The 26,266-nt window shown below is 42.5% G+C and overlaps 1 protein-coding gene across 4 annotated transcripts; it reads right to left on the reverse strand.

The window, feature by feature from the left end:
- Positions 1-2,862: 2,862 nt before the first annotated feature.
- On the reverse strand, positions 2,863-24,859 carry LOC146379668 (hexokinase-2-like). Of its 4 annotated transcripts, none has more exons than XM_084940990.1 (11): positions 24,798-24,859; positions 19,399-19,515; positions 9,665-9,827; positions 8,677-8,825; positions 8,477-8,596; positions 7,967-8,062; positions 7,351-7,450; positions 5,990-6,173; positions 5,661-5,816; positions 5,350-5,583; positions 2,863-4,114 (listed from the first exon to the last, which is right to left on the reverse strand). In XM_084940990.1, the coding sequence occupies exons 2-11, from the start codon at positions 19,513-19,515 to the stop codon at positions 3,919-3,921; spliced, it is 1,515 nt and encodes a 504-aa protein (XP_084797116.1). In that variant the 5' UTR covers positions 24,798-24,859; the 3' UTR covers positions 2,863-3,918. The 4 variants fall into 4 exon arrangements, with proteins under 4 accessions (XP_084797116.1, XP_084797118.1, XP_084797117.1 ...); XM_084940992.1 differs by lacking the exon at positions 24,798-24,859 and adding an exon at positions 21,111-21,292; XM_084940991.1 differs by lacking the exon at positions 24,798-24,859 and adding an exon at positions 20,822-21,044.
- Between the last annotated feature and the right edge of the window lie 1,407 nt (positions 24,860-26,266).

Genomic DNA, 26,266 nt, shown 5'->3' on the forward strand with positions numbered 1-26,266 from the left:
CAGCCTGAACTCATCCGGCATCTCATTAACCAGTTGAAGAAATATCTGTTGAACTTTTTAAAGGAGTTTCTCCTTCCCACTGTTGCCAAAACACTTGCTCATATAGGGTCATGACTCTTGGGGTTTTCTCTGCATTATTGCAGGGTCTTTATCTTGCATATAAAGCACATTGAGGCAACTGTTGTTGTGATTTGGTGCTATTGAAAATAAAATTGAACTGAGTTGAAGTCTTCAAAAAACAGGAACTTTGTCACAAAATCCACAAAATCCAAACTTTAGGAGTTAAAACACGTGAAACAGCCCTGCAGACTCAGAGTCCTCATCACTCCAATATTTCATCTGCTTTTGAGCACGTGCACATGACGTGCTCACTCCTGCCTCTCTGGTGGTGATTTGAATGTACGCTGCAGTTACCAGCTGCATCCAGCAGAAGGAGGAAGCACGTGGTGAACTGGACCCACCATGGGGCCAGAGCAGGAAGTGCATGTGGCGGCAGGCCTGGACTGCAGAGCTCAGTCTGCACATGTGAGGCTTTGAGCTCATCTGTGAGGATTCGTGGAAACAAAAGCAGCTTTTATTCGTGTTTTCCCTGTGCTCGCTGTGAGACACGCTGAACTACAGGCCAGCGAGTGCTCTGTGGGCCATGGGTACATACTCAGCTTTTCAGGAAGGTTTCTCAGTGAAGTGACCCTGAACAGCTGGCTGAGTGCTAAAAACAGTGCTTCAGAGCTTCCTTTATTACCTGTTTTATTAGCAGAGGACTCAGGTGAGTGAAACCACGTTAAAACCAATCAGAGGACTTTTAAATAAGTCCTTAAAGTCCTGCAACAGCATCATCGCTTTAACGGTGTCAGGAAATATGAAATATCCAAATACTGAGTGTTAATTATGAGTCAATCTGCACCTCCAGCTTTAAACAATCCTTTTTATTTAAGCCCACTGAAGAGGAGTCGAGCGCCTCAGCAGCAGCTTCATCACCTCTCACGTCATCATGAATAAATCAATCAATTTATTTCCAGTATTTCTTTACATTTGAATTTTTCTAGTTTTCTTATACTACTAATCGTAAACTCCGTTCTTAAATGGTGTTTTATGATTTATGATTTGCATGTGTGTCCCGTATTTGACCTCCGATGAGGTCAGTGTTTCTGAGCGTGCTCTTTATATTTCAAACTTACAGATGAACTCTGAACACCATAAAAACTTCTATAAATAAATATGAGCTGAATTAAACTGATCAGAGTAATTTTTAGGTTCTCCAGTTTTCAGCTTCCAGTAGCTTTTCTAAGCTGCCTTTCAGTCTTTTGGGTGAATTTATCACGAACCACCATCACATCTTAGAATTTTTACACATAAAAAACCTAAAAAAGAAAAAAAAGGTTACATTTTTAAGACAAAGGTCTCCATCGTCAGGTTCAATCTCAGAGGCTGGACACGGTGTTAATGATGCTCTTGCACAGCGTCGAACGACTTCTCATTTCTTTATATTTTGCTTCCACAGTTCGTTTTCTAGAAGTGCTCCCGAGCAACAGTTCTCCACTTTCTGAGCATCTGTCAGAGTTTTTCTTCAGGCATCGGCTTCTCTCTCTCATTTTCAGTCCAGTTCTATGGCGTTTTTGTTGTGCCGCTATTCTGAGCACATGTAAAAAATCTTTGCGAGTGCAAATGTTGCATTTTGAGGAGAAAATTATTTTGAGCGAATAAAATTCACTGCTGCGTGCAGGAAATGTATTTCAGTGTTTGCTATTATCCATATACAGACACAATAACAGCCGCTCTCGCTCAGGTCTCTGCTCTGTGCTACTCTCTAGTCTGTACACTTATAAATGTGCCTCAAAACCAACCAATCACAGACTTGGATGCAAAGATTCTGATTGGCCGTTTTGGTCTCCAATCAGCTCGCTAGCTACTGCTTTCCAGAAACATGGTCCAGAATGTAGCTAAAGCCATTTTCAATTAATGTGTTATTTTATTTTAAAATATATAATTTTTTCAGACCATTGTTGGTTTAATCCAGTTTAAACCATCCACTGGATCAGAATAGAGGCACAAAAATAACCCCATACAGTTCTTGTACCTGACCATTTTGAAGCATTCAAGCCTTTAAAAGACACCAAACTCATGGTTAGCTCACAGAGTTTCTGTCTGCATGTAACAAACATAAAATAACATAAAATAGGAATTTTACACCAACAAGGTGATTTTCAAAGAGCGATTAACTAAAAACTCGGTATATCTCAGCTGGGTGTGCAGCGAGCTTTTAAAAACAGCAGATGAAAGTGTCTGAACGGCCTTCAGAAAAAAAAGAAAAGCTAAAGCAAGTGTCTTTACTGGAGTAACTGAAACATAATCCTTTTAATCATGAGAGGGAGAGCAGCAGACACAGCTGGAAACCTCTGCTGGAGTGTCTCAAACATCAAACTGTGTTTTAAAAATGCTGAATGATTTTTCTCTCTGACGGATTCTTTGCTTCTTTTGTTCGCAGCAGTGTTGAGTGTTTGTGAGTGCACGTGAGTGCACGTGAGTGCATGTTTACGGCGGCTCGTTCAAACATCACCGTCAGAGCTCATGGAGAAAAGGATCTGAGACGATCTTTCTGCTGACATCGTCCACCGTCTCTTTACTTAAGCAGTCTGTGAACTGTGGCGTTTCCTCACATATTCTCTTTGCATCATGATGTTACTTCATTGAGGTCAAAGGTCACTGATTTCACCTGTTCAATCATACCTACTGGCCAATTTTCCAGCCTCTTATTTGTCAGATAGGCATCAGCACAGCCAGGCTTCTTCTCAGTAGTTTCCTCCTCACCTGTTTATTTGTCATCAGCACCACAGCATCAGTAATGAAAACACACAGGCTCCATTCTGATTGGACGGTTTAACATTTTTATTTATTCACTGGCTTTAGTGCACATTGTGCTGCAGCTCTTCTTCTGTGGTTGTTTGTACATAAACTCTTTATTCCCCATTTTAAAAAAAAAGAGCAGGAGGATTTTTGGCACCTTAAAAAACACATTTCACAAACATCCTTGTCTCCCTCTTTTCTGCATCAGACTGAAGCATCCGTTATCTTTTACTTGGACACAAACAGATCACTGCTGTTCAGGATGACTGGAAATCTCACCAAGCAGCAAATGGTGCATTTCTCTGATAATTCTTAGTCTTGTGTTTTTTATTTATTGAGATTGAGGAAATTAAAAAAGCCAAATTATTTATTCCACTCTTTCTTGCCTTGTACCACCATGTGTGCTGACAACCGTCACAGATTTATGTTAATAAAAAATCATCTTAAAAACGCGACATTTCTCAGGGAAGCTCTGAATTGTTTTCGTTCCTTTAGCCTGTTTTTCATCAACATCATTTTCACACATTAAGGTTTGTAAACTGTCCATTTTTTTTAACTTTAAAATATCCTGTTATATAATCAGAACATCAGCTTTCAGTGGTTATTATTATTATTATTTAACATTACTGAGTTACACTCACAGTGACACACTGAGGAGGAAAACACTGTCTCTAACCAGCAATAGTGGGATCTGGGCCCCTCTGCCCCCCCTGGAGTATACGCCCCTTGCTGCAGTGATATAACAACACTTATTTTTAGGAATTGTTGCCACCACAAATCCCCCCTGAAGCTATGCCCCTTATTAATAAATACGTTTTTAATGGATCAAAATCTCCATAGCGACCTATAAAATGACTTTAAATCGTCTCCTTTTGACACATCGTTTACTTTTTAATACCTTTTTCAGTGAGTCTTGTGCAAGTTTTTGTACTTTAAATACTCTGATCAACATGTTTTCTACTTCTTTTCTAATAAAATCTCAACATGATAAAATACCAGAGGATTCCCTCCACCTCTCTTTACATTATATGAACAGTTGCAGCTGCGCTGAGGCATAGATTGGTCAAAAATACATTATTGACCCTCCTCCTCCTCCTCATCATTGTCCTCACCGTCGCTCTCCTCTAGCAGTCGGGACTGGTGAGCCAGCCTCTGCGCCACAGCCGTTACCATGGCAGCGCCCTTCCCGCTGCCGTCCTCCGAGACGAGGAAGGTGATGTCACACTGAGGGGCGAGCAGGCGCACCGCCTTCTGGAGCTTACTGCTGAAGCTGGAAAAGGAAGGAAAGAGAGAGGGAGGTGTTGAAAGGACAGAACTGCCAGATTTCACCGTTTAATGAGTTGCAAAAAAACAAAAACAAAACAAGAAATGGGTTCCTCTAATCTACACAAGATCAGAATTATAGCTACAGGCTCAAATCTATGCATAGACCCAAATGCGGTGCTGAAGGTACTACAGTGTCTATTAAGTCAAGGCCTATTCATATAGTGATAACGATTGGTAGTTTCTCTTTGCCAGAATAAAAAGGATTTGACAGCAGATACTGGATTGACCGACTCAGAAAAATGGGAAAGTTTGTGAAACTCAGGAAATCTAGGTTGGGATGTTCTCTTGGAGCCATTTCTAAATAACCGCAGATTCAGAGATCATCAGCTCAATGTGTCTCCACTTTGCAGAGGGTCTGAAACAAGATCCAAACTGTCCCCCTCAGAAGAGGGAAAACCGGTCAGGATGTTCAGGAACAACCCAACAACCACCAAACTGCTGAAGCACCAGCGTCACTGTCCATCAACTGAAAGGGTGTCGACCAAGAAAGAAGTTCCTCCTTCAAGCTTAACTGAAATTTGCAGCATCCCACATGGACAAGTGCCTCATAATACAGCCTAGGACTACGGGTATCATTCCTGTGAAATTAAATGGAGTTTTATTTTAAATTACAATTTAATTATATTTACCTAAAGATATTTAAAGGTGGACATACACAATGTAAAATTACTTACATAGTACATATTTACCCAAACACATCAGAACTGTTTACGGGATGAATAAAGCAGGCTAACATTAAGCTTGTGGAAATGCCTTCCCAAAGCCCTGACCCCAACCCTACTGAAAATATGGACTATGCTTAAAAGCCGGGTCTGTGCCAGGAACCCAACCAGTTTAAATGAACTCTACCAAAACTGGCAAGAAAAGTGATCAAATATTCAACCAGAGTTATGGCAGAGGCTTGTTGATGGCTACTAAAAGTGTCTGGTCAAAGTGCAACTTGCTAAAGAAGACTTAACCTAGTATTAATGGGAGTGTATGAATATATCTGAACCTGAATGTACAGGATATGCACTCAGTTCTTGTTTTTAAAGTCATTAAAAGTGTACTCTGTACAATCTTTCCAAACAATATTTAAGTATGCCTGTTAGAAAAGACTGGTTACTTAATATCAGCAAACCAACTGAAGTTTGGTGAAATGTTCAAATGTCTTTGCTCTGATCACCAAATGCCTCTTACGTGGGGTGTTTTCTGTACACTGTCCCGTCCACCCCGACAGTGGTCTTCAGATGGCCCAGTTTGCGGTTGTTACGGATGCGGTTGACGAGGGTTGCCAGGGCGGCAGCACAGAGATAGGCCGAGCGTGAGGAGATAGTGTCGCAGACCAGGCACACCACAGAGGCGTCGACCAGATCCCAATCCAGACCCAACTCAGTCAGAATCTTCTTGGCGTTCTCCAAACCGCTGTCCGGCCTGAGCACCAGACAAAGTGGTTAGATAATGAAGACCAGGAGAGACTGCTGGAAACAAGGAAAAGGCAAAAGACTCACTCCTCAATCTCAGAGATAAACTTGGTCTCAAATCGTCCTGGGGTCCCCAATGTCTCCGATATCTGTCCTTTAAACAGCAGCTTGTCCTTGGTCATCTTCACCAGCACCAGTCGAACGATTTCTCCCAAATACATGCCGCTGATCATCTTCTCAAAGCTACAGGAGAAAGCACATAATCAGGACAGAAACTCTCACAAACATTAGCTATTAGTTTCTAACTTCTGCTGTGGCCAAAAATTATTGTATAGAAGTTGTGTCAAAGACTTATCTGAAGCTGATCACATGAACGGGAGAGGTGTGTTATGATTCTGAATAGTTGTGAAACATACATGTGCACGCCGGGGTTGATGGAGGTCTTGTCCACCTCCACGTCGAACTCAGTCAGGATGTCATCCAAGCATCCGTCATCCCCAAAGCCGCCCCACTCCGTGTTGATGCACATCCGTCCGTCCTCGCCCTCAATACGCTTCACATTCTTTATTTCTTCCATGTAGCAGGCGTTGGTTCCCGTACCTGCAGGACAATGTTGTTTAGATCTGTCAGTGCGCCCCAGGGTGGCTGTGGTTACAATGTAGCTTGCCCTCATCAGTGTGTGAATGGGTGGATGACTGGATGTATAAAGCGCTTTGGGGTCCTTAGGGACTAGTAAAGCGCTTTACAAATACATTTACCATTTACCATTTAAACCGCGAAGCATTTAGCAGCTTAGAAGAGTCAAAATCATAATAAAAGGGAATTATTTGCAAATTGACCCCAAAATGTCATAAAATTAAAATATAATTTTCTGATATTTTAAAATATAAAAATTAAAATTTAGGTCTTGGAGGAAGCCCTCCAGATATAGCAATGAATGTTTGGCCCAAATATAGCAAATATGTACACTTGTGGGCCACACAGTTCTGTGACTCCTTCACCTATGGGCAGATGTCACTTGTCATTCAGACAACATCTGGCTCAGACAGCAGCTGCTGCATCTGTGTAAAAAACATTGTAGCTCCTGTGACATCATTCTCTGTTGTTTGAGTAAATTTGGGGGCTTGTCCGGGATTCTGAGCCAAGAAGCATCATAACCAAAGCACAAATCACACTCTAATATCACATATTTCTGTGTCTAAAACCTGCTACTACAGTACTACAAATAACATCTACTTTATAATACTATAAAGTAGATGCGTGAACAGTAGCTTTCAATGTAAGCCTGGTATTTATTTTTTTCTTTGGGGACCATCATTTAGATAATTTTGTCTTCAGTAAGACTCAAAAATAGTGACTGAGAAGAAAAACCTTGTCAGGAAACTTTTTACAAGAGGCTGAGTCCATCCTGTATAAAAAGTAAGACTTTCATGTTTTCATGTTTGTGTACTTCTTGCCTTCTTGTGACTGTGGCTCTTTAGGGGTCATTTTTTTCTGCTTTGCGTCTCTTTGTGGTTGTTTTGTGTATCTATATAGCTGCTTTTATGTCTTTGTTGTGGATGTTTTATCCATTCAGTAATTTATTTATGACCTCAATAAACCGACTACTCATCATCTTGTCAGTGTGTTCGGGGCGTGCAGGAAAACACAGCTCAGTCAGACAGATGTGAGGTTTATCTATTTATAAAGCACAACAGCATGGCTGATTAAAGTGCAATAACGGCAAACATAAAAGACAAACACAGACAAAGACATCCCAGAGTGAAATTATGGTTACCAATGATCATGCCGATTTCACAGCTCTGGTCCCTGTAGCCACAGCTCATCATTGTTCCCACTGTGTCGTTCACCATGGCAACCGAGCCAATATGATAGTCCTGCAGAGAAGAAGACAGGCAGACAGGTGCATTTATATCTCGCCTATTCACAAATATCCTGCCTACACAGAAAGAGAAAGTGCCACGGTGCTTTTAATCTGCACCTCAGCAGCATTCACAGAGGGGTGAAGTGGGAAGAATTACTTGCCGATTCAAATATGAGGCTCACAAACAATTTAACATAACATTTTCTGTCAGCACATCAGCACGTGGTGCTACTGGGTTTATCCCTTACAGTTAAGTCCACGTCTCTTTAGACAATGACAGTTTTTTTGTAGCTTTGCCTCTGCACTCGTGGCTGGTATACGAGCTGCAGTTACTCTGATGCTCGAACATCATGAGTGAGTTAGCATCAACTGAAACAGTAATGAGTGTATGCAGTGTCACTGAGTGTGTGTGTATAAAGAAACATTGTGCTGAAGGGTAAAACACTAAAACGCTGCAGCTGGAAGAACGGCTCTGCAGGCCAGAGCTGAAACACATGAATGTGATTTCTGGGAGTGTTTTTGGACCGACCCCTCTCCTGTGAATGGCCTCTTTCAGTAACTGGACCACGTCTTTCCCCTCCACCCCGGAGCAGTTGAAGCCTTTGGTCCAGTGGATCAGGATGCTCTGTGCAGAAAAACACAATTTACAGAATCTATCAGTGACATCGGTGTGAACGCGAGGACTGACACTGAGTTCACCTCAGAAAGAAAATCTGCTTTCAGGAATGTTTGGACTGTAGGAGGAGGCACAGAAACCCCGGGGAGAGTCCGGGGTCTCTAAGGGTCAGTCGTCTTGGATCTCTGTGGTAGTTTTTTTTTAAGGTTTTGTCTCTTTGTTTATGTTTTCTGCACTTTAGTGATAGTTTTCTGTCTCTGTGATTATTTCTGATCATTTTCTTTTCCTTCTAAAAACTCATCTAAACCACCTTTAAAACCATGAACAGCCTAACCAGCTACAGGCTGATGTCTCCTCAAACAGCCGAAACACACAGGTCACTGTTGTGTAGTTACTGTGTGTGTGTGTGTGTGTGTGTGAGACCTTGTCGATTTCCAGCTGTTCACAGGGGAAGGAGAAGGTGAAGCCCAGAGGAAGAGTTTGACCCTTCAGGTTATGAGACTCGAGGAACTCTCCGAGACAGGTGGCGATGTGGTCGAACAGCTGTACAGAGACAGACGTGAATTTTGGGGATTCGCATGTTTCCGTTTGCTTTGTTTTCCTTCAGTGTGCATTTGTGTCACCTGTTCTCCGGTTCCCAGCATCATTTCCTGTGGGATGGCGCAGATCTGACTGTCCATCTTCAGAACCTTCTGCGCCTCCTCCTCCACACGGACGTGAAGCACACGGAAGTTTGTTCCTCCCAGATCCAACGCCAGGAAGTCGCCTTTCTCTGCCGACCGCATGATGAAGATTTAGTTACAGGAAGCCATCTTTAAAATGTAATTATAGCTTTAATAATTATAATCCCGCCCTTTTATTTCCCTGCAAAGGTCTCTGACAATCTAAAGTGGAGGAAGTTGTGAATTACTCTGAGTGTTTTCATCGTTGCTGCAGTGCCGATGCAGACATGCTATCAGACCCTGTTCACCTCCCGGCCACCAACTGTTCGACCTGCGAATCACTGAAAACCCTCCCACAGCCGTTTAAGCTTTAACTGCTTAGATTCACCACATCAGCAGCTGTCCAGGGTTCTTCTACTGTAGCCACGTGAAGACGGCTGAAGCCTTCAACATCCAATCACAGCACGTGCCAGTGGGGAGTCAGCTTTGTCCCAGTGTGCACATAAAACACAAATATGTAGGACTGCTTTCTTTATCTGCACAATATCTAAAATTAGAAACACCCTGTCTCAGAGTGATGCTCAAAAACTAGTTCATGCATTTATTACTTCTAAGCTGGACGACTGTAAAGCTTTATTATCAGGATAATAAACAAACACAGCAGCAGGAGTACAAACAGGAACTATAAGATATCATCGTTCTCTCATACTGGCTTCTCTTCACTGGCTCCATGTTAAATAGAGACTGAAATTAAAGTCATTCTCCTCACACGTAAAGTCACAAATGTCTTAATTTTAAGAGAAAGAGTCACAGAGCTTAATCATTAGGACACATCTGGACTGTAGCTCCAGGTGTAAGCATGTGTAGAAAGCAGCTGGAGGGTAAACCACACAGTTCTGGTTTTTATGGGAAGATTCAAAGTTTGGCTTTTATCTGAAAATGTCCTTACCCGTCCCATCAGGCGTGGCCCTGACAAAGGTGGGCAGCATCTTGACGGGCGCCTTGTGGTGCGAGTGCTTCCCTAAACCTCGGAGCAGATCCTTCCTGAGCCGAGCCGAAACCTCCTGCAGCGTCTCCGGGGACAGCTGGAAAGGCTGCAGGTACTTCTCCACCTGCAGAGGGAGGCCGTGTCACGTGAACAGCATAAAGACATAAAGGTGTTCAGGGTGTCGACACCGCCCACACGTCGGTGCCCTCGAGGGAAACCCAAACAAGGCAACTGTGTCATTTAACCACAAGATGGCGACATTTCCTCAAAATCTGCAGAAGAACACACACGACTGTTTAAAGCAGTGTTCAGCAGAGAAAAGCGCCGCCCCGGTGCAGAGGACGTCTGCCCGGGGGCAGCGGGCTCAGCAGGCGTGCTGACCTCCGGCTGCTCCTCTGGGAGACGCCGAGGTGTTCAGCAGAGAGGCAGAAACTCTGCAGCGTGTCTTAATCTGCCCTGAGATCTCCTCCCTGCTGGACATGCCTGAAACACCTCACCAAGGAGGAGTTCAGGTCTGAGTCAGACTCCACTCTAATGACTGAGCTCCTCGCCCTCTCTGAAGGAGGACCAGCTCTTCAGAGGAAGCTTCAGCTGCTCGCGTCTCGTAGTGACCTCATTCACTCCCTGCAGCGTGTGGTGAGGCTGAGGCTTAAAATACAAAAACAACATTTAAACGCTTCTGCAGATACGTTCAGCACATCAAACCCACAGCTGAGCCTGAAAATCAATCTTTACTCATTTCTGATCACATGTTGTGACTCAGCTGCTGCTCTGTGAATCCGTCTGTGCTCGGAGACAGAACGGGCTGGAGTTTTGTCTCTAACAGCATCAGGCGGGAGGAAGTCAGGGTGACACGGACGAGTAAACGAGATAAAGAAGGCTGTAACTGCGCTCAGCGACACAGCGCTTTAGATTCACGGTGAGATCCATAAACTGGCCTGAATGTCTTTCAGGCGTCTTTTAAACAACTGAACACAGAAACTGAGTCAGATTTGATTCTGTTGTCTGTGATGCTGCTGACTCTATTTACATCATTTTGAATGTGCTTTCGACGGCTCCATTACTGCACTGAACCCTGCTCGCCTACAGGCGGCACAAAAGCTGACGCAGGCAGCGAGCTCATCGCTCATCTACGAATCGAAGTCCTTTTATTTGTTTGGAGTCTAACCTTTGTGTCCGGTTTTCGTTCTCTCCGGATCACCTGACTTGTTCCAAAGACGGGACACAAACTCCGAGCTGATCGCGCTGAGCACATTTAACCCTTGTATGGTGTTCGGGTCTGTGAGACCCGTTTTCAGTTTTTTTTAAAAGAAAAATTAAACAATTAATTATTTTTTTCAACCTGAAATTCATTGGCTTTGGCTTATTTTCTGTGAAGAACATAAATCCGAACTAATTTTCAATGACCTCATACTGTACCTCCCCCCACGCATTTACATTACATACAAGGTGTTCGGGTCCACTGGACCCAGGTCTAATAAAAGTGTTGAAAGTGTAGGTCCTGTGTTCCCACACTCTGTCTTCCTCCTTTCTGGTGCTGCTGATAGTGTTTTCTTCCCCTCCTGCTCCGCACAAAGTTGCAACATTGTTGAAAATTCAACTATCAACACCGTCTGCTCTTACATTCCCGCACATTTTACCCTCTTTCTTGAGGGATCCAAATTTTATTTTCTCATACCCTGTCCCACCTGCAAATTAGGGGCATAATACTATAAATAAGACTTTGCCAGTGTGGTTCTTTATCACAACTGATCAAGATGGCAAAAGATTATCTGCTGCGAGGGCCATCCAATTGATTTTGGAAGAGAGAGGGGCTTCGGATGATGTTGACAAAGAGGTTTCAGAATATTTCACATTTCTGAAAATTCAGAGTCTGACAGTGACTTTGAAGGAGAGGATGAGGTTGAGCACCGTTTAGTAACAAAACGAAGACGAGTACCCCATCTGTAGCCAGCTCCAGGACCAGAACAAGCCCACCAGACAGCAAGTGAAGAAATATGGATGTCAATAAATGCTGAAATTGAATGGTCTTCTTGCCCAAGAAATGAGCCACCCTGCAGAGCTGTTACTGTGATAAGCCAGGGCCAACACGGCTGACAGTTACTCATGTGCAGGACATCAAGTCTTCATTTGAGCTTTTCATCCCAGATTCCTTCCAGAAAATTATTCTGGATTGCAGTGATCTAGAAGGAAGGTGTGTTTTTGGAGAGAGGTGGAAGGAGATGGACCAAATTCATCTAAGAACCACAAAGGCCTACTTTGGGGTTCTTATCCTTGCAGGAGTTTTCAGGTCCAAAGGGGAATCCACAGAATCCCTGTGGGATGCAGAAACCGGCAAGAACCTTTCCGTGCATCAATGTCTCTGGAAAACTTCCACAAAATTTCCAGGATTATCCGTTTTGATAACCGAGACGACAGACCAGCTCGACGGCAGAGAGACAAGCAAGCTGCCATCAGGACAGTGTGGGATAAGTGTGTGCACCACCTCCCCCTGTTTTACAACCCTGGGCCTAATGTCACCATTGATGAGCAGCTGATCCCATTTAGTTGTGAAACATATTGCTTCACGTGTATATGTGTTGTGTCTTTCCACTCACTCCACTTGATTATAACTGATTTATTTTTTTATAACATTTTATAAAAAACAAAACAAAACGAGAAGCACATTAATTCATAAATGTGATCTAACAAAGGGAAAGGGAAAAAATTAACCATGTTTGCTGTTCATATGGCTTGTAATTGGGATGAAGTAAACATCTGTTGAGTAATTTAACATAAAATTGTTTGATAGTGTTAATTTGCAAAGCCAAAACTCTAGCGGGTCCACCAGACCCATGAGCACTGGCTGAGTAACAAAAACATGAACACCACACAGGGTTAAAAACAGGCCTTCCACCCAAAGTTACGACTCGTTACTCTGTGCTCCCTCGCTGTTTAACGTGCACGACTCTGTTGTGTCTCTGTGCAGCACTTTGGTCGCCCTGTTCTTGTTTCCAACAGAGCTTTATAAATAAAACGCTGCGGTTTAAATATTTTACAGATAACTGATGATTATTATTCACTGACCCGTCGCACTGCAACAGGATCTGTTTCATTTGATCTCTTGTGAAAGTTGAAAGTTGGCACAGTTTGAAGCTGATTTCACAAGATATCCTGAAATTAAATGGAGTAACTTCTGGAGAAGTTGCACAGGGATTGTTGCTTCTGCCGGACGTTGTCTGTTGAAATCAGCAGACCCAAAGTTTAAATTCTAAAACCAACCGAAAGTTTTTACTTTGAAAATTTGAGGGATTTCTCAGAAACATGATTTATTTGTACAACAACAGTCACCACGGGGCGCTTTGTATTGTAAGGAAGAGAGAAAACCCACTGAGCGAGCGCTTTGGTGACAGCGGGAAGGAAAAACTCCCTTTTAACAGGAAGAAACCTCCAGCAGAACCAGGCTCAGGGAGGGGAGGAAGACATGACTGAAAAGAAGAGAAGAGAGCCAGAGATTATTAATAACTAATAATTAAATGCAGACTGGTGTCTAGAACAAACACTCAGTGCATTATGGGAAGCCTAAAGGAGCGCCCTGTTGGGGTGATGTGGTGCCACGAACTCTTTAAGATAAGATGGAGAGAAGAGGAAGACCTCCGGGAAGACTCGTGGGTGTAGTAAAGAACAGGGTGTGGTAGAGACAGTATTCATAGATAACTAGCAAAAAGCCAACCTACACTGCCAGGCCTGCAGCACATGTTCGTCTCATTTATGTTTAAAACACAGAAGTCTGTTTTAATTTATCATGTTGTTGTTTTTTTGTATTCTTTATATCACTTTATAAAGTCACACGCCATAAACACCAAACACATAAATCATGAATACATATTTTATAGTTTTTCTTTGCAAGCTAGATATTTATTTTATACAGCAAAATAATAATTACAGGCACTTTTAGCTTTGCTGTCTCATGAATATTTATTTAAATATGTGACCACACATCGCACTGCACAACAATGTACATGTAACGTACAGGTCAGCAGTCACTTTGAGATTAGTTACTAAGAATCTGAGTGTTGAATAGAGCTTGATAATCCTGGTCTCGTCAATTATTTAGTACATTTGATTGCGATTTAGTCACACGTCTAAGACGAGTTTCGGATGATACACATGCACATATACACTACGATCAACATATTAGGGTTCGGTGAACACAGGATATATGTCTTATTTCTGCATGTTGGCATGCTAATTAATGAGAACACAGCATTAAAAAGTCCCTGTGCAGATACAATATCAATTAAATGTATTTTATTGGTTATTAACAGTAATGATAAAATACCTTTTAAAGTAAATATCACTTTAAAGGTTCCTGCATGTTTGCTCAGTCTGACACAGTCTAACGTTATGGTTTTAGCCTCTTATTGCACTGATCAGAAGGGAAAATCCAAAAGCTTTAATCACATGATGATGATGTCTTTATCTTTGCAGATAACTTGTCAGAAACGAAAGAATTTAACACTTTAAATGTGCTGAGCAAAGCTACCAAAGTTTATTGAGAATTCATCAGAAACTTCAGGCTAGCTTAAGTCACGGGGATTCTTCTTTCAGTGAGAAATGATCCAGATGTTGTCTTACACATTGCCACAGCTGCTAGCATTGCTCAGTGAGGTTCAGCTTCAGGGCTGGAAAATGAAGCCAGCGCTCTCAGGACCACTCAAAGACTCGTACAGCCTGGTACCAAGTATCTTGCACATTGAAGAAAGGAGAGTCCATAAAGTATGTGTGTATAAATATCTGTGTTTGTTTGCAGCAGTGGAAAAAAATGAAAATGGGCATAAAATCACATGAAAAACCAACATTCTCCCTGAGTGACAAACAGCAATATAATAATCTTCACACAAAAGCACGAAACACTCGTTACACAGACGTAAACAGAGCAGGTGAATATTTAAAGCACGCAAAGAACAGGAAGTAGCTGCGAGCTGTCTCAAACTGTTAGTGAGTGAATTCCTGACAGAGGTCAGGAAAAAACAGGAACAAAGAATCATATTTTTTCATTTGTCAGATTCATGGTCAGTCATTGGTTTACTAACTTAAATCATGACTTTATGTATTTCATCATTTTTAAAGTGACAACTTCCAGTTTTTCAGCTGCAACTTCATGAATAAGAAATCGGAGCCAAACCTCCTTATTTCCACAAAACCTTCTACTCGCTTGTGTTCGTGACAAGCAGCACAATCGCATCGATTTCTATGACATCCAGGGAGTTTGTTTCTTTTTATGGTGTTTTTTAAGGGCGAGGCTCTGATGACTCCCAAGATGATCGCCAAAGACTGTCACCAAGACCAAAGGCTTCAGCAACCTTCGGTTTACTGGTCCATGTTCATGATGCTGGCGACTGATCCCTGACAACAATAAGCAAAACAAACCAAACGTGACTAAACTAATACTAAAAACACCGGTTTGTTCCAGGATGAAATCAGTCAGCCAGTAAAGCTGAAATTGATCCTCTAAAGTATCTGTGCCAGAAGAAAAATCAGAGTATTCACCAGATGAAGAGTTAAAAGTATCCGAGAATATTGGAAATAGTATTTCGGGACCATAACGGACGTCTAAGGAAAAAGTTTAAGTTCACAGAGCGAAGAGCGAAGTCATGAACACATCCACCCTCAGGTTGTTAACTCACGACGATGTCTCCAAGTCGAGGATTTCATCGTTCCTTGTTGTTTACTTTGTTCTGCATAAATCAGCTTTGTTTTTGCAGATGTGTTTTATCAGTAATCATCAGAACGACCACGGCTCCACCTCTGGAGCTGAATAAAGGAGTGCTGCAGTTCCTTTAGCGTCCATGTGAGGCTCCAGCAGTCAGTCAGAAACTGCCGTGTAAAACCTTTTGTCAGAGATAAACACGTCTACATGTAGCTGCTCGCCTTCTTTGCTTACGATGTTTGGGGCATTTTTAATAGATTCTCTGACTAATATTACTGTTTCAGACCATTCTGAAGTTTGTGCTTCAGTTTCAGTGAGTAAAATTCACACATTTATGAGTCTGTTACTCGGCACGGCTTGGACTCCAACGTTTCATCCACACATTTGGCTTCAAAAGGCCTCCATGGCAGCAAGCAGGTCTCACTGCCGTGTCTCACTGAAGCTTCAAAGTATGCAGAACCTGTCCAGAACATGTATGCGCTCTACATACATACACAGCACAAAGGCTGTTACACAGACACGTAGGCTCTATGTGAGGGAATAGAAAGGCAGCGAGAAAATCAGCAAAGCGAAAGCGTATAACTGACTCTGTACAGTAGCATGGAGCAGCTGTACCCGAGCCACACGATGGATCAAACACATGAATCGCTGAGTGAAAATGTGTTTGACTCAGTCATCGTGCTGTTGGCTCGGCTTCTCCGCTTCCTCTGAGCGCTGAATTTCCTCAACTGCCACAAGAGTGGCAGCCAAACCCAGATCGCCCTGAACCATTTTACGACAGGAAACACCTTCCTGACTCGCTGTGCAGCCACAGTGCCAGCGACTGGTTTCATCTTCTTCTTCACTTCCTCTGGATCAGCTGTGAGCAGCCAGTGTTGATACTACAGAAGAAATATTAAGCTAGGACGTGTCCGGTTACTTTTGAACCACAGTGGTTTGGATGCTGTGCTTTAACAGGATAATATCTCCCCCACACTTCCCCTTAAATTCACCTGCTCAAACCGGCACCTTTATTTTTCATTATTTTATTTCAAGTTTATTTTAAATTGAATGAAGCACATAAAACTTTAGTTTCACTTCCAAATGTTGAATGTCCTCCCGGCTAAACATTTACCTGTCAGTCTTGATGGAGGAATGAAGTCAGCCTCGCCTGCTGGGAGGGAGGAACCCAGAAACGAGCGTGTGGAGGCACGAGGAGGAGCGAGGACAGCGGAGGAGAGTAAACTCGCTCCTGGAAAAGTACTGCAGCTGAGGACTCAGAGACAAAGAGGAGGCAGACACGTTTGTATCCCTGCCTCATGGCAGCATCTGATCCTGGGACAAAGTTTAACTCCAACCACAGCTGCTGTTTAGGTTTATATCAGGTTCATTTCTGACTGTGAATCAATAATTTAACCACTGATAACAGTTTGATACAGCAGAGTTGCTGAGCTCTAAATGTAAAGTTAAACTTCCACACAGATTACTTTAAAAGCTTCTTAAAGTAAGGACGGAGCTGCATCGGCAGGGCTGTTCAAACCTTTACTTTAAAGAACATGTGTGACGGTGGGAGAAAAAAAGCCAACCTGCCAAAGAAGTCCTACAACATGAAACCTGGAAGCACACATTTCACAACACTGGCTGCCAGGGCGTGTTCGCAGCAGCTTACGGGCCTTCATCAGGCTTTGTGATGGTGACACGAACCTAAATGCAAAACAAACATGGGTTTACGTGAAATCAGAGGCAGGAAGAGGCTGGGCTGACACAGCGAGTAATGATCCTCTGGAGATGGCAGCAACAATTCAGCCTTACTGTTTTCCCGGCTTCCTTCAGAGCTGGAAAATCACTGCACAGCTCTTCAGACCGTGTTTTCTCTCTTCCTTACAATACAAAGCGCCCCGAAGTGACTGTTGTTGTGATTTGGCGCTATATAAATAAAACTGAACTGAACTGAGTAACGATTCTGAGAAATTCCCTCAAATTTTCAGAGTCACATTTGTGCTGTGGTCTCACAGTTTCCTTCATTTCAGTCTTTTCTGACTGTGAACTTAAACTTTTTCCTTAGACGTCCGTTATGGTCCCGAAATACTATTTCCAATATTCTCGGATACTTTTAACTCTTCATCTGGTGAATACTCTGATTTTTCTTCTGGCACAGATACTTTAGAGGATCAATTTCAGCTTTACTGGCTGACTGATTTCATCCTGGAACAAACCGGTGTTTTTAGTATTAGTTTAGTCACGTTTGGTTTGTTTTGCTTATTGTTGTCAGGGATCAGTCGCCAGCATCATGAACATGGACCAGTAAACCGAAGGTTGCTGAAGCCTTTGGTCTTGGTGACAGTCTTTGGCGATCATCTTGGGAGTCATCAGAGCCTCGCCCTTAAAAAACACCATAAAAAGAAACAAACTCCCTGGATGTCATAGAAATCGATGCGATTGTGCTGCTTGTCACGAACACAAGCGAGTAGAGGTTTTGTGGAAATAAGGAGGTTTGGCTCCGATTTCTTATTCATGAAGTTGCAGCTGAAAAACTGGAAGTTGTCACTTTAAAAATGATGAAATACATAAAGTCATGATTTAAGTTAGTAAACCAATGACTGACCATGAATCTGACAAATGAAAAAATATGATTCTTTGTTCCTGTTTTTTCCTGACCTCTGTCAGGAATTCACTCACTAACAGTTTGAGACAGCTCGCAGCTACTTCCTGTTCTTTGCGTGCTTTAAATATTCACCTGCTCTGTTTACGTCTGTGTAACGAGTGTTTCGTGCTTTTGTGTGAAGATTATTATATTGCTGTTTGTCACTCAGGGAGAATGTTGGTTTTTCATGTGATTTTATGCCCATTTTCATTTTTTTCCACTGCTGCAAACAAACACAGATATTTATACACACATACTTTATGGACTCTCCTTTCTTCAATGTGCAAGATACTTGGTACCAGGCTGTACGAGTCTTTGAGTGGTCCTGAGAGCGCTGGCTTCATTTTCCAGCCCTGAAGCTGAACCTCACTGAGCAATGCTAGCAGCTGTGGCAATGTGTAAGACAACATCTGGATCATTTCTCACTGAAAGAAGAATCCCCGTGACTTAAGCTAGCCTGAAGTTTCTGATGAATTCTCAATAAACTTTGGTAGCTTTGCTCAGCACATTTAAAGTGTTAAATTCTTTCGTTTCTGACAAGTTATCTGCAAAGATAAAGACATCATCATCATGTGATTAAAGCTTTTGGATTTTCCCTTCTGATCAGTGCAATAAGAGGCTAAAACCATAACGTTAGACTGTGTCAGACTGAGCAAACATGCAGGAACCTTTAAAGTGATATTTACTTTAAAAGGTATTTTATCATTACTGTTAATAACCAATAAAATACATTTAATTGATATTGTATCTGCACAGGGACTTTTTAATGCTGTGTTCTCATTAATTAGCATGCCAACATGCAGAAATAAGACATATATCCTGTGTTCACCGAACCCTAATATGTTGATCGTAGTGTATATGTGCATGTGTATCATCCGAAACTCGTCTTAGACGTGTGACTAAATCGCAATCAAATGTACTAAATAATTGACCAGACCAGGATTATCAAGCTCTATTCAACACTCAGATTCTTAGTAACTAATCTCAAAGTGACTGCTGACCTGTACGTTACATGTACATTGTTGTGCAGTGGGATGTGTGGTCACATATTTAAATAAATATTCATGAGACAGCAAAGCTAAAAGTGCCTGTAATTATTATTTTGCTGTATAAAATAAATATCTAGCTTGCAAAGAAAAACTATAAAATATGTATTCATGATTTATGTGTTTGGTGTTTATGGCGTGTGACTTTATAAAGTGATATAAAGAATACAAAAAAACAACAACATGATAAATTAAAACAGACTTCTGTGTTTTAAACATAAATGAGACGAACATGTGCTGCAGGCCTGGCAGTGTAGGTTGGCTTTTTGCTAGTTATCTATGAATACTGTCTCTACCACAAAAATATCATACATACCAACAAGGTGACACGTACCTTACTGAGCGTGTCCGGAGGGATGCCGTCCAGGTGCAGGGCGGCGGTGTCGCCGCTCATTTTGGCTTTCTTGGTTATCTGAACGCTGGACTCGCCGTTTGCTTGTGTGTTGCTCATCTGGATGAAAACAGGTTAAAAGACGATGAATTAAGCTGACAGGGTTAAATTATCAGAAAAAGAGGACAATAAGACTCAGATAAAATTAAAGAATTAAAATTAAGATAATATGGCGTCTTCTGAGACGTCACCCCGTTGTTGCCCTGACAGGTTTTAAAAAATTAATCAATGATTTTTGATTTGCAGACTAATTTTCCCAGAGTCAACGTCACAGCATCTCACGTGCCCGCGAGTTTATGGTGTCAGTGGTCTGCATTTATTTGAGCTGTGCCATAACCACAATGATTGTTTGTGAAACCCGACCGGTCTTATTCTGTGGTTACTGTTCATACAAAACGGGAAAGTATGGATTTATTTAGAGAGATTAAAACACTGGGGGGGAAAAGTATTTTTACCACACTCACGATCAACTAATCAAGTGGACGCTTGTTGCCATGCAGCACCTAAAATATGTTTAAATTTCTACTTACTAAGGAGCAAGTGTAAATTTTGATACTTCAGCTGCATGAAGAAGCTTGCAGATGAATCAAATAATCATTAAAATAAACTCCATTGCTGAAACATGTTGCCTGAATGATCTGTAAAGATTAAAGCTAGCATGCTAACTCTTCATTAGCAGCTCCACGGGTGTCATGTCACAGGCAGATTATCTTTATTTTATTTAACAGATGTGATACACAGCAATGAACACGAACACTGAAGTTAATTATGTAAATATGCCAAAAAAAAGCTGTTTCAGTTTAGAACCAGACGGCAACTTCATGCTAATTTGGACAGTGTGTATTCTGCTGTGGTTTGCTAGCTGTTGCTAGGCAGAATTGGCCTCAGAAATGGCGCTGCAGTAAAAACCTTGTTGCAGTTGCCTCGGTTGCTGTCAGCTTGCTGTGTTCTCTATCATATCGAGACTATCTCTTCCCGAGTAGAGAGATAGTCTTTTATTCAGAGAACCAAGGTTACGGTGTAACCATAGAGCCGCTCCACAATTTGGATGGAAAACTCCAGCTGAGATGCAAAAAGTTGCACCTGTTGAAGCGTTTTAGTTTCAGCAGTTAGACAGAGCTTTTCATTTAACAGCGAACTGTTTCTGTTTTAGTGTTACAGTGCTCAGAGACCTCATAACATCCAGTGAGCTTTACTGTTATAGTCAGGGTTAGGATAAGGCTGAGGTCACGACCCATCACCACGTGGACCTGACAGTGTCAGATTTTACCCACTGAAATGAAAAAGCTTTAACAGAAAAAGCTGCAAAGCATCTTTAGTAGAGCTCCAGAAAAATATATTTATAAAAGTAAGAATTACTGTTGACCTGCTGTGCTGATGCGTCCTCGGCGTAAACTCAGGTTTTCATGCAGGGAAACAAAGTGAGCGCCGTAAAGCAACGATTAAACGTGCCTTTGAGCAAACATCTTGAGGCTTTAAATGCTGTTAGATGCAGAATTCAAAGCACACAGAAAGGAAGGTGCAGCGAGGAGCACACAAAAGAGGAACAAGCTTTTTCTTCACATCCTCCAGTCGACTTGACGTGGACATGAATAACAACAGGTCCAAATGCAAACATAGGCCTGGAGTAAACGTCATATGTCCCGTGTTACTACCTGAAGTGTCAACAGAGCACACCTGAGAACAGCTGGGAGCCGTAACTGGAGTTACGAGCGGCGAGTTTAAAGGAACCTGAAAAGCTGCTTCCACTTCAAGTCCTCAGAGTCAGCAAAAGGACTCCCAAAATCCAACAGCGTGACACTGTGACCAAAATAAAACAGTTTTCTGAAGTGAAACTGGACAAGAAGAGACAAATGCATGACGGCGTCTGATGACAGCAGGATTTTACCTTTTTTTGAAAAACTGGGAATATTGATGATGCAACACTCGCAGTCAGCTTTCACGTGTCGCAGAAAGTTTTTTTTATTTCACTCTAATAATTACTAAATGATAATGAAACAGTTTTAAATGCAGGAAGTTGACAGTTTTAGTGATGACTTTAAAGCAACAGCAGATTTTCCTTCATTCAGTAACATTTTTTTAGTTTATTGGGGGATTTTTATCTGTTTTTATTATGTTAGTGTTTTATAATCAGCTCTTTAGTGCTTGTCTGGTCTTGATGGACGCCTGTTTTCAGAATTGTTTGAATTCGCTCCTTCAATTCAGCAAGGTGAGGGAGTCTTTTGGCCGTGTTGACATGAGAGCGTCACACAGGTGCTGCAGACGTGTCCTCTGCACATCCTGTTGTACTGACCTTTGACCTACGATTCTCTGTGAACCCCACAGACTCAGAGCCAACAACCACATCACGTTCAAAGTCACTTTCTTCCACACTCTGATGCGCGGGGTGAACTTCAGCAGGCCGAGTCTACGTGTCTGAACGCTCAGAGTTGCTGTCCTGTGACTGGCTGATGGTTTTGTGGTTCTTTATTTGCTTCCTGCCTCTTTCTCTTACAGCATCCAGTAATTGAGTAAATTAAAAAACCCGTGCAGAGCACTGAGTTACACTAGAGCAGGGATCACTCAGGTTGTGACACCCGTGACCTCCTGTGAAGACATTTTTATTTAGAAAAGCATTTGATTAATTTCTTCTTATGCTGTTTTTATAGTTTTATTGTTTTACATTGTTTTATTTACTGTTATATTGTTTTTATATTCCCATTTCCTGTGTTGTAAAGCACTTTGTGATTTTTATCTGTGAAAAGTGCTATATAAATAAATTTTACTTACTTACTTACTTACTGTGGATTAGGGTTTTTGGGTGGAGTAGCCTCTGAGATCACATTACAAAGTAAAAAAAACCCAAACAAACAAACAAACAAAAAAACCCAGCTCCCAGGTAAACCTGCAACGCTTCGCTGCTCTCCACACCTGTCAATTCTGAAACCATGCCCCATATTTTTCAGGTGACACCTCATTAGTGACGTAAGAATTTCTGATTCCTTTGCAATTTTATTTTGAAACAAGTTAAACTGCCTGCATAATCGCGCTGACAGGTTCCTGAGACTGTGCGGTGACCCTGCGGAGAGGCAGATATGAAGAATAACCGCAATTAAAGCTGCAAGCAGCGTTATCAGGGCCCTCGCACCCCCGGCGCGTCGAGCCACGCCCAACACCTAAAACCAGCACGTCCGATCTGATGTCACATTGATGGAATTCATGCATTTAACCACCAGCTAACATTTCATCTCGTTCAATCATGATTAGTTAGTCGTCCCACTAGGTGGCGCTCTAACCATTAATGACAAATGGCATAACAAACATTTCCGAGCTCGAGTTTCATCACGCCTATGACCTTTGGGAGAGATTGAACATTGTGTTTTTGAGTGACAGCAGATTACTGCTTTTTGGCGAGTGACTGAAACCACGTGCCGCCATGACCAGCCCGTTTCCCTGAATGTAAAAAGCTTCGCAATTTAACATCACAAAGGTCTTTAGATTCCACACACTGGAGATCGCATCAATCTGATGAAATCCCTTGGAGGAGTTCGTCAAAGTACGGTGCCTGAAAAGAGGGGAAAATGTCGCCAAAATTACACATTCATTTTAAAATGGCTGACTTTCTGTTGGATTTGGGATATTGCTCCAAGAGACTTTTTTGTACATCTTGATATCTCCTATAAGCTTACCAGGTTTCAGACTCATAGATAAAACACAGAGCAGGGACTGTGGTTTTGAAATTTTGTAGGAGGCGCTGTGGAGCCATTTTGCGCTATTCAAGGAAAATGGTTACATAACAACAAAGCGTTCATCACATTGGAGGTGTGGGCCAAATTTAAAGCCTCTATAAACTTTCCAAGCCCCTCAAAAGCCACTTCATCTTTCATGGTGAACTGCGCTGCCACCAGGGTGCGCCGTTCAGTTTAAAGTCACAATTTTCGCACTGAAGCATCACGAGGGACCCATGTTAATATTCACCGCTTTTGAGGTGTCCACGATGAACCTGTGAAAATCAGTACAACAAAGTGAAAGCCATGACATTTCCTGTTGCCACTAGGTGGCGCTCTGCTTACTCCTGACAATGGGCACATCAATCTGTTCAGGGCGGGTCTGACATCATACCTGTAAAGTCTGGTTCTGATCAGCTTGGATTTCATTGAGTTATACTAATTTGTTTCTTCATGGCGAGACATCAAAGTTCGCCATGCTGCTGGGGTCACACCCTTTGGCGAAAACTCACAGTTTTCACTATAACCCAAGACCAACTCCTTAAGGCTTTCCTGGAGAAATTTGAGGCTGCAGATGTCACCCATCACAATACTGTACCCCAAAGTGTAAAACATGACATTTCCTGTTCCCACTAGGTGGCGCTGTCCCTGATGTCAAATATGGCAGTTGAAATGTGTTCAGGGGTGGAGCCTTATCATATGTGTACTCTTTGGTCCAGCTCGGACAATGTATGACAGAATGAGAGGCAATAAGATTTTCATGGCGAGTCATTGAAATTCGCCGCGGCGCCACGGCGTCACCGTATTGTGAAAACTCAAAAGCTCCGCAATTTAACATGGCCCAGGTGTGTAGTTGGCACTGTCCAAATTTGAAGTTTATAGGACCAAATCCCAAGGAGGAGTTCGTTAAAGTACAAGGCATGGAAACGGTAAAATCAGAGCCAAAATGTCACCTTCAATCCAAAATGGCGGACTTCCTGTTGGGTTTAGGACATGGCCATAATAGACTTTTTTGTTCGACTCTGAACGTTATATATGTGTACCGACTTTCAAACATGTAGGTCATACCCATACCGGGGGCTCGCGTTTTTCATTTTTCTAGGTGGCGCTACTGAGCCAATTTTCCCTGGCCATGTCTGAGAACATTAAAATACGTAAATTTTCACCAGACCTGACGCGTGTGCAAAATTTCATGAGTTTTTGAGCATGTTTAGGCCCTCAAAAGGCCGATTCATTTGCCGAAATAATAATAATAATAATAATAATAATAATAATAATAATAATAATAATAATAAACAGAGCAGATACAATAGGGCCTTCGCACTGTCAGTGCTCGGGCCCTAATAATAAGATCCCGGCTGTGAATGCGCCCGAAGGCAACATGAAACAAGTCTGACTAGTTCTAACTGAGCCAAAGATTCCGAGCAGCGCAAACCCCGTCAGAGAGACCGGGCTAGTGACAAAAAAACAAAACAGCGGCTCGGGGTTCTGTACGAGGACGCAGGGGGTCTCAGGGTGAGACAGGATGGGCGGTGAAGTCACCAATCAGCTGCTCGCACTGATGCAGACACTCGTGCAAACTCCTCATCCTCTCTGCGTAAAAAGCCACGAACAGTGAAGCGAACTCAGACTCACCTTTGCGTCCGGCTCCGCGCGCTCAGCCTCACAGCTCTGAACTTCCTTAATGAATGAGAGGCAGGGAGAGCGCGTGAGGTGCTCATTTTGGGAATCGTTTACACCCACTTCGTGTCGCAACACGGCGACCTCCCGCTGTTCACGAGCGGATTTACAGCTGATCGCGCGTAAAAATCCCGGGGTCGTGCCAGAGAGTTTCCGATGTTTCTGCGTGTTTTACGTGGAACATCTTTAACTGTATTACTTGTATTAACACACGGTGGTGATGTAGAAATATGACGGAGGCACTTATAAAGTTCTGAAGTTCTCTATGATTCTGCGTAATTGTACCCACGCTTCAATCAGTCACTGACAGCGTGTTTGTGGAGCTGTGATGTTCCTGCTGCTCTCTCCGCCTGAGCTCTCATCAAAAACACATAAAACAGTCTGTGACCGGAGCTGTTTCTGGACCAAAATGACTCCACATCACTCACGTTTGACCTGTTTGTGACGGATTACAGGTCAAAAAGTCATTTTTAACAGTTTCACCAACCTCCAGGGTGGAGGCTGGTTAAAAGGGTGGGGGTGAAGCCGGTATGAAACCACACACACACACACACACACACACACACACACACACACACACACACACACACAGAAATGATTAATTATTGGTGATTTAAAATGAATCCGAGTCACGTGGATCAGTTATCACGCGGAGTGGGGCTTGGATTTGTTTGTCAAAGTTAACCTTGAACCGGTCGGTGAGTGGGTGGTAATTGGAGGGGGTGGGTGGGTGTCTGAGTGTGGAAAGTTTCAGCATAAGACACTCCGAGAGGAGCCGCAGGTGTGGAAACCTCCTCAGTGAGATATGACACGTTTATTTCTTTTCTCTCACTTTCATGTTTGATGCTCTTAATGTCCTGTTTCTATAACGTTTTATTTATTACATTTTTCTCATATCTCTGCTGAGTTACTGCATACACAGTGCTGTGCAACAGTTTTATTTCTTAATATTTCCAGAGAAACCCCAACAATCATATGACCCCAAATGGGCAACAGTGGGAAAGAAAAACTCACCTTTTAACAGGAAGAAAGCACCAGCAGAACCAGGCTCAGGGAGGGGGGCATCTGTCACTGGGGGCAAATAGGTCATGAAATCCAACATGCAGTCACCTTTCAGTGGGAGCGCCGGCTGAATTCCTCCCATTCATTTCTCCAGCTTTTCCTGCACAGCTGAACTTCACTGTGAACATCAGTGTTTCTCTGGATTTAGGCAGACGGCAGCATGTGAGTCAAAACTAATTTCAGGAAACTAAAAGCAGTGTTAAGTGTCTGAAGCTGTCTGCTCCCCCCCCTCCTTTTGCTTGCCATTTCCTACATACACAGACTGCAGGCTGGTGACAATTTGGGAATCTCCAGCTAATTGGAGGGAGGAAGCTTTGAATACAGCAACAGGAGTGAGGACGCCCTTATAAAAGGAACTCACC

This window comes from Perissodus microlepis, chromosome 10 (genome assembly GCF_051167445.1).
Source record: "Perissodus microlepis isolate ML-2025 ecotype Zambia chromosome 10, ASM5116744v1, whole genome shotgun sequence".
Classification (NCBI taxonomy): domain Eukaryota; kingdom Metazoa; phylum Chordata; class Actinopteri; order Cichliformes; family Cichlidae; genus Perissodus; species Perissodus microlepis.

Coding starts and splice junctions, on each gene's coding strand:
- LOC146379668 (XM_084940990.1), bottom strand. CDS start 19,515: ATGAGCAACACACAAGCAAACGGCGAGTCCAGCGTTCAGATAACCAAG. Junction 9,828..19,398: donor CTCCGGACACGCTCAGTAAG/GTACGTGTCACC, acceptor CTCCCTCTGCAG/GTGGAGAAGTACCTGCAGCC. Junction 8,597..8,676: donor TGCTGGGAACCGGAGAACAG/GTGACACAAATG, acceptor GTCTCTGTACAG/CTGTTCGACCACATCGCCAC.